The sequence below is a fragment of the Branchiostoma lanceolatum genome, chromosome 7 (assembly GCF_035083965.1).
Source record: "Branchiostoma lanceolatum isolate klBraLanc5 chromosome 7, klBraLanc5.hap2, whole genome shotgun sequence".
Lineage (NCBI taxonomy): Eukaryota > Metazoa > Chordata > Leptocardii > Amphioxiformes > Branchiostomatidae > Branchiostoma > Branchiostoma lanceolatum.
Genome location: NC_089728.1, coordinates 686,946 through 695,275, shown reverse-complemented (window position 1 = coordinate 695,275; position 8,330 = coordinate 686,946). Strand labels below are relative to the sequence as shown.

The 8,330-nt window shown below is 44.9% G+C and overlaps 2 protein-coding genes across 2 annotated transcripts in view; one reads left to right on the top strand and one right to left on the bottom strand.

The window, feature by feature from the left end:
* Positions 1-128: 128 nt before the first annotated feature.
* On the bottom strand, positions 129-2,464 carry LOC136438478 (ras-related protein Rab-30-like). Its single transcript, XM_066433280.1, has 3 exons — positions 2,228-2,464; positions 2,016-2,135; positions 129-1,123 (listed from the first exon to the last, which is right to left on the bottom strand). Exons 1-3 carry the CDS (start codon positions 2,424-2,426, stop codon positions 957-959), a joined length of 486 nt encoding a protein of 161 aa, XP_066289377.1. The 5' UTR covers positions 2,427-2,464; the 3' UTR covers positions 129-956.
* A 3,680-nt stretch (positions 2,465-6,144) lies between these two features.
* Positions 6,145-8,330, top strand: part of LOC136438294 (uncharacterized) — a 130,734-nt gene continuing 128,548 nt past the window's right edge. The window contains exons 1-2 of the mRNA XM_066433057.1: positions 6,145-6,480; positions 7,674-7,770. Coding sequence (XP_066289154.1) covers positions 6,375-6,480; positions 7,674-7,770 — 203 coding nt within the window. The 5' untranslated portion in view covers positions 6,145-6,374. The remainder of the gene's footprint in view (positions 6,481-7,673; positions 7,771-8,330) is intronic.

Below are 8,330 nucleotides of genomic sequence, written 5' to 3'. Positions count from 1 at the left end.
TGGTCGAGTTCCTTATTTCTTATTACAGTGTGGGGGGGGGGGCGAATTCAGCTGGGGGGATAGAATCAACGCCAGGGTGTCAAGTGTTGGGAAAAATCAGACGACATTAATAAATAAACGACCTATCTATGATACACTGATGGGAGAACGGAGATGTGACTCACAGAACTCAAGTTTCCATTTTTTCTGTGGTGGTTATTGATGTCAGCGTGTCATACTCGTGACGTCACTATGAAATACATGACGCCACGCCTGTGGGGCTATGGGTCCTGGACAGGTGACGTCAAAGTCTGAAAGCTCCCATGTGAAAGAATAGGGGATTTAAAAGAATGTAGTTGGGAACGGCAAAATAAACACCGCTGTGTTAAATAGTGGGGAATTGTGGAGAACAGAGAGGAAACCTTTATGATTAGTAGTTGATAAAAAAAGGATGGAAATATATGCATAACTGAGCCATAGAATTGTCTATAGATGGGTGATGGCAGAGGCCGTAGACCTTGACGTTAAAAGTGTTTGTAGAAAGTGCCAATGCCGTTTCAGATGAATTGGAGCAGGCTTTAGCATCAGCATTTGGCGCCTGTCGTCTTTCCGGTCCGTCCGAGGTACCGGATTGTTGTCAGAATCAGTTTAATTAAGCTTTCACGCTCTCCCTCTTGTACTCCGGTAAGACGTTTTCAGGAAAGATTAGATAAAACAGCCCTCAGGAGACATCTCGGCGTCTGCCGTTTTCTATTTTAGTTTTTTCTTTTAAGTTTAATTGACGATGTCCGAATCTGGTCACTAATTTGACTTCCTTCATTCTCTACTCATGAGAAGTTCCAGGAAAAGAAAGAAAAGGGCGACGAGACATCCCCCGTGTTTTTGTTTGTCAGCACTGTCTGTCTTAAGTTAACGGTGTGTTGTCAAAAGTCATAATAACTCATGGCAAGAAGTTTCCAGAGGAGACGGAAGACATCTCAGCAGCATCGGGACGCTTGTCGTCTCTCCGCCCTGCCTTGTCTGTCTAAAGTTAACGAATTGCCGTCGGAATCTGGTGACGTCATCAGTTTCGACCTTCTTCGTTCCCTGCTCCTGGCAAGAAGTTTTCCAGCGATCACCTGCAGTGCTTCTTCGATTCCCTCACCTGTAAATCGGTACAGATTTCCTTTATGTTACTTACACGTAGGCCTCTCTGAGGAATATATTACAGAACCTACATATCGGCATCTTAACTGCATGTAAATTGACTGAAGAAAACGTTTCTCAACATGAATTTGAAATGCATCATCTGTCTCCATACTCAGACAACGTAATTCGCAATGACATGGTAAAGGAGAATTTTTTAGTATCTTTATCACTATTTAGCTTACGAGTATAAAGCACGTCTCTCATTAGTTGTAACATCAAGAAGAAACGACGATTTTAATCTGCACAGGTTCAGAGTGAGTTTTAGCGGACACCTGTAGACATTACCCTACCTCAGGTGTTCTTACCTGTTTTAGCGGACACCTGTAGACATTACCCCCACCTCAGGTGTGCTTACCTGTTTTAGCGGACACCTGTAGACATTACCTCACCTCATGTGTTCTTACCTGTTTTAGCGGACACCTGTAGACATTCCCTCACCTCAGGTGTTCTAACCTGTTTTAGCGGACACCTGTAGACATTCCCTCACCTCAGGTGTTCTAACCTGTTTTAGCGGACACCTGTAGACATTCCCTCACCTCAGGTGTTCTAACCTGTTTTAGCGGACACCTGTAGACATTACCTCACCTCAGGTGTTCTTACCTGTTTTAGCAGACACCTGTAGACATGACCTCCATCTCATGTGTTCTTACCTATTTTAGCGGACACCTGTAGACATTACCCCACCTCAGGTGTTCTTACCTATTTTAGCGGACACCTGTAGACATTACCCCACCTCAGGTGTTCTTACCTGTTTTAGCGGACACCTGTAGACATTACCCCCACCTCATGTGTTCTAACCTGTTTTAGCGGACACCTGTAGACATTACCTCCACCTCATGTGTTCTTACCTGTTTTAGCGGACACCTGTAAGACCAGTTCACAGCCGTAAGTCGCCGCCATCTCGGAAGCCGTTTGTTCCGTTGTTCTGTGTTCTAGGTCGATCTTGTTGCCAACGACAATCTTCAAAACTAGCAAAATAATAAATAAATGGTCAACGGACTGTTTTGGTATGTATGATACAAAAGTTTTGAAATGTAACAAAATGATCTATGGAGCTGACCTGGACTGCTGGACGTGACCGTGCGGTCGTCGACCTCCCGAGCCCATGACGTCAGGAGCCTGAGAGATGCGGAGTCGGCCAGGCTGTAGACCAGCAGGACCCCGTCCGCGTGCCGGTAGTACCCCTGCGTCATGGTCCGGAAACGCTCAATACCCGCCGTGTCCCATATACACAGCTGGGGAGGAGAGGAGCATGGCATTATTGTTTATATCTGATTAACTATCGGGCAGGGTGGAAACAAACTAACAATCAATAGCAGGACGGCGTCCGCGTGCCGGTAGTACCCCTGCGTCATGGTCCGGAAACGCTCAATACCCGCCGTGTCCCATATACACAACTGGGATGGAAGGAATGGAGCATGGCATTATCGTCTATATCTGATTAACTATTGGGGAGAGGGGAAACAAACAATCAATCAATAGCAGGACGGCGTCGGCGTGCCGGTAGTACCCCTGTGCTATGGTCCGGAACCGCTGAATGCCTGTCGTGTCCAATATACACAACTGGGGAGGAGAGGAGAATGGCATTATCGTTTATATCTGATTAACTATCGGGGAGAGTGGAAACAATCAATCAATCGCAGGACGGCGTCGGACGGTGCCGGTAGTACCCCTGTGCTATGGTCCGGAAACGCTCAATACCCGCCGTGTCTCATATACACAACTGGGATGGAAGGAAGGGAGCGTGGAATCGGTGGTTTAACTATCGGGGAGAGTACAAAGAAACGAACAACAATATCAGGACGGCGTCCGTGTTCCGGTAGTGCCCCTGCGTCAGGGTACGGAACCGCTCAATACCCGCCGTGTCCAGTATCACCCCGTATACACTGGGAGGAAAGGGAGCATGGCATTATCGGGTTAACTAAGTCAAAATCAAGAAGGATATCATTATGTCACTGTCACGAGGAAGCGAACCTGGTTATCGCGATATGAGGCAGGTCTCGCCAAGACATTTCTGACCCACGTCGACCTGGTGCCTTACATCAAGGAGCGTCTGCGCTCAAGGCTGAGGTTCGACTTTCTTCGCCTTAGTTAAACAGCCGTGCGCACCTTTGTACTGCGCAAACGTCGACTGAGGGAAGTTGCGTTTGCAGCTTTAAAAACCCGTTTTCTTCCCGCTTCTTGTCTTGTCTAGATAACGTACAAGTCCACGGCACTATACTGTATCATCGTGTATTACCGGACTTACTGATTTTCGTTTACTTTGATCTGTGGAGTTGACAGGAGGGGTTACGTGGGAACTCGCGGACAAGTGACTTGTCGTGGGTGGCTTGATTCATCCATTTTCTGATGTTTTCTTTTTTTGTTTAATCTACTTGTACGCCTTTGTAAAGTTGAAAGGTTTGAAACAAAGAAAGAAAAAGCTCAAGTTTCTCTTGTCTAGTTTCCCCTCTTGTTTGATTTGGTTATATCCTAATCACAAACGGGATTGCGTCGTGGTTTAGAACCGCCGCGGCTAATTATAAAGGTCGGGCTGACAGCTTGCTTTGTTCGGAGAAGCCGGTTTCGGTCCCGCCCTTCCCGGTGCCTGTGGGCAACACGACTAACCTGGCCCATTTCTGTATTCACCTTCACTGATCTCATAGATTACACAGCGATACCCCTTACCCACAACCTTCAAACACCTTCAAAATCATGTAGCAATTTCACTGACATTTATCTATGTATTTATTTATTTAGAAATCTCAAGGTTAGTCCATCCAGTTCACTGAGTAACTCATTTCCAAGGGAGCCCTTACAAAATCATCATGGATGTCCGTATTATGGATGTCCCCGTGGCAGGATTGTGATGTCCCATAGTTGAGCTCCTGGTTCAAGTTTCGGGGAAGCAAGGATCCTGGTTGGAGCTGCATTCTTCCTTTGGAAGGGACGTAACTTATGGGACGGGCCTGTGATCGAGGAGGTGCCTCGAGCACTACAACAGCCTCATTACTCAGATGGGTACCTACTGGCTGTATTGTTTTACTCTCGTGTCACATTCTGTTAATCTTCAATCGTAAGTAAACATGCGAAGGTAATACACCCACTGCTTACGAGGGTGCGTCTTATTTATCTATTGAACATCTGGAAGGCCCCATTCAGCTCTATCAAGTTGGTTTTCAGGGGTGGGGGCGCATTCCACACAAAAATACATAAAATCATCGGCATTTCCGTCACACGACAGCTGAATTTTAAAGGGCACACCCACAACTGTCCCAGGGATGCTCTGAACTTGCTGTCCAACTACGTAACGAATGATCACAAGGTAGCTCACCCGTACTTCCTCCCCATCCACCTTGACGACAGTTTCACAGCAGTCGACACCGATACTCACGTTCGTGTCTTCAAGGAAAGCGTCGTCTTTAAGACGGAAGAACAGTGAGGTTTTCCCCACGCCCACCTCCCCAAGAAGGACGAGTTTGAAGGTCGGCCTTTTGGCCGCCATGATTTTGTAAATATCAACAGGTGGTCGGTTCACCCTGCAGTTTTAGCATGGCCTGCTAGAGGGCGCTTATTGCAATGGCTGTGGGACGCTGCGATAGTTGGGGCAGGTTTTTGGGGAAGAAGAAAGAGTGAAGAAGAGTATAAAAAATAATTGAACAGAAGGAGCACACTTTAGAGTCTGTTTAGCACGCTGCTTTCAAAAGGTACCGGTCCACTACAGAAGATTTCAGTTCGTAGTTCGAGTTTTTTTTCACAAACTCCACCCCACCCCCTCTGCGCTGACCCAGATAGCATTCTATTTATTGTTCACCGCAAACAGGTTTTTTTGTCCCTATTTGTATCTGGATTATCCCTTGTAGTGGCGAAGCCGGTGGTATAGTGTGCCTGCTGTTACTGGATGAGTGTTACAAAGGGGCCTCTTCATTAGATAGATTGTAACAACACCTGAAGTTAGATATCCGTAAGCTTTATTGACCGAGAACAAAAGTACAGACTGTGACTTACGAAAGGTCTTCTGCAACTATTACATAAAAACAAACAAGTGGACACAAATGAATTAACTTGCTCACAAGTATATGAAAAAGTCAACACGTTATGGCTAACATAATGTTCGTATTATTACAGATACATTGTAGATAAATAGTCTTATGAAAGGCTTTGGTTTGACACTCTTACAGACGGATATCTTGATAAACTGAAACAAACTCTTGAGTTTGCCAAGTCGCCCAGTGCGACAGAGCTAGCAGCGGGGAACGGAGTGAACTTCAATAAAATCCCCGGTGACTGGGACTCTGATCGCTAAGATCTTGGAGATCAGTCAAATGTAAATCAGCCACGATTTGCCCCCAAGGCCAAAGATCTGTTTGGAGACTAGCGTCAGTGAATGATTATATCACGGTTCAACGAAGAACGTCAAAGTCTTTCCTTTGCAACGTACTCGCGTAGTTCCGAAATAAGTGTAGATGGTGCTGTCAGCATCAAAATAGCGGCTTGTTAAATGAGTGGATGAAATGTCTTTCTTTTGCCTAAAATTTTCCATACTGTACAAGGAGGTTAAACATCCTTGGTAAAACGTTACCTCGTATTGTAGTAGCAAGCTTGGGCATATCCACTTACATTACCATACATTACCATACATTGCGCACTTTGGTATGATTACAGTAGGAGTTAGAATATGCAGGATCGCCTTTTTCTCGCATTTCAAAACAGACGAAATTGTAGGAACAAATGAGTTTTGTTTTACATTGTAAATCAACTCTGCGTTTCTAATGTGCATTATAACTGTTAGCTGATGTGTCTGTGTGTGCATTCAAAATACTCGGTTCGTTTGGCTGTTTTGTAACGTTTTGTGTGATCTTTAGGTCCCTTATCACGATAACATACCTGTGCAGCCATGAAGTCACGCTAACAGGTGGTATTATAATGAGTGTAAACTGTCTCCATGGTAACGGTGACGTTTCCGCCATTTTATTGGCGGCGCTATTGATATGCAAATGAGCCCAATCCGGAAATAGGACGAGGTAGAACGTGTGGGTAGCAGAGATCAAGAAAGTTCGACAAGGTCTTCGCGGTTTTTACAAGTTTTACAGGACTTCTTACGCCACAGAGAGATCGGAACGCAGTGTAGGATGCTACTGAGATGATACCAGGAGATTCTGGAGGTTAAAACCTTACAAACAGAGCCGATTTTACCGCGTAAGGAGGGACATATCGGCCGCGAAGACATGAAGTTTTCTACCCACCAACTTTGCACGTTCAGACTTAACCGCGTCTTGCAGTTTCTTGTACTTATATTTGTCTGTTGGACGTACCAGGATGTTAGAGTAGGAGGTGAGTCCATGTTTCTCTACCTTTCTGTACGCTGACTGTAACGTTACTCTGCCAAGGCTGAAGAAACTATGCCGAGGTCCAACCGTAACGTTGTTTACAGTGGGACTGACACGAACTGTCATGGCGTCACTTCGCCGGCTCAACTTTCGTAACTTCCTTGTCCTGCCGGGTTTTGGGTTGTTTTCCAGGACTTGTTTAGCTCCATTTTCGTTCAGACTGTCAGAGATATTGTTCTCTCTCAGTCTGTGATAATATGTCACACAGAAAGAGTCGCGTTTTGACAGAAATGTCCTTGTTTCGCCGAGTGGTACGACCATGTTGTGTAATGTTAAACTGTCATGCTCGCTGGTTTTCAATAGTGAACATCGTAACTGACATGCTTCAGTTTCTGAAAGATCAGAACAGTCGGTCCTTTACTTTTGGCAGACTTAACTTCTGTATAACACTTTCAAACAGTTTATTTTTCAGGCCTGTGTGTTGTCATCCACCTTCGCATTTGAATGCATTCTCAGCAGGCAGGAAAATGACTGACAGATGTCAAAATAATCTGTCGGCAATCTTAATGCATTGTTGGCATTCTCATAAACATGATGAAAGATTGTGGTGCAAAACACAAAATAAAGGCCATGCAAAATTTGAAATGTTAATGGGTTATATCAGCTACCTTATAACTAAAGGGTGAAAATTTGTTTTGGAAATAAAGCTGTAACTTTAACCATGAGGAAGCTCTAAGTTCTAACTTGCAAAATTGAAAAAGGAGCAAAAAGTGTTTCTGCATCTGCAATGATGTTAGTCTGGTTATATTGCATAAACGACGTGTTACAATTAAAAGATACCCTCCAATAATAGTAATCAAGCTCCAAAAGGTATGGTGAAGAGACTTGTGATATAACTCGTGATTTGATGATGTTGAGTTCCACTCTTTAATTTTTGAATCCAGGTTGATACCACTACTAGTAATTAAAAGTATTGGCTACCTTTTAATATGATAAAAGAACTTGTTCAGAATGAGAGGTCATGTGTGTTTAACTTGTTAGAAAACCTACTAAATCAGGGATAAAATGCTCCATCCAACAAAGGTAATGTGCATACATTTGGTATTAGTTGTGTTGTCTTTGAAAAGAATGGTTTTAATAACTGAAATGAATTTTGTTTACCTGATGTTTTCTAAATTCTTATTGCTTTTTACCCAGCGACAACATGTGACTGTGGCGTGGACTGTGTTTCCAACTGTACTGCTGGTCAGTACTGGGACAACGGGTCGTGTACCGACTGCCACGCAGGGCACTAGTAAGTACTGCAGTATTATTATCACTGGCCAATAGATACAGGGGGTACTGTAGGGGTGCTGTATTTCCATCTGTAGGGGGCGGGGGTGTAATGTGTGCCCCACCGTACAGGTGGGCAGATGGGGGGAAGGGCTCTTGGGTTCTTGAGTTAGGCTGTGTTCAACTATTAACTGCTGGTCAGTACTGGGACAACGGGTCGTGTACCGACTGCCACGCAGGGCACTAGTAAGTACCGCAGTATTACTATCACTGGTTCTTAGGTACAGGGGGGAGGGAGGTGTTGCTGAGTGAGAGGAAGGGGTCTACTACATTTTTTATGTGTCCCACCATACATGTCACATCGTCAGTGATGGCCGATTTCTCGGCCATTGGACATTACCGGAAGAAGAAGGGGGTTTGCTGTTGTACTAGTGTTGGTCAGTACTTCGACAAGTCGTGTAGTAGTCCACTGTGTTCTGCTGCTGCAGTAGTCTGGACACCCTGCAGCTGCAATCAGTCCTTATGCAACTCTCTCCACTTTGTCCGGTTTGCCACAAGCTCCCTCAGTTTTCTTTCTGACCC

Bases quoted from the DNA above. Each gene is read 5' to 3' on its own strand.
- LOC136438478 (XM_066433280.1), bottom strand. From the start codon at position 2,426: ATGCCATGCTCCTCTCCTCCCCAGCTGTGTATATGGGACACGGCGGGT. The intron at 2,136-2,227 runs GTCAGCTCCATA...TTATTTTGCTAG, and splicing joins GGTCACGTCCAGCAGTCCAG to TTTTGAAGATTGTCGTTGGC. The intron at 1,124-2,015 runs GTAAGAACACAT...ACCGATTTACAG, and splicing joins ACAGGTGTCCGCTAAAACAG to GTGAGGGAATCGAAGAAGCA.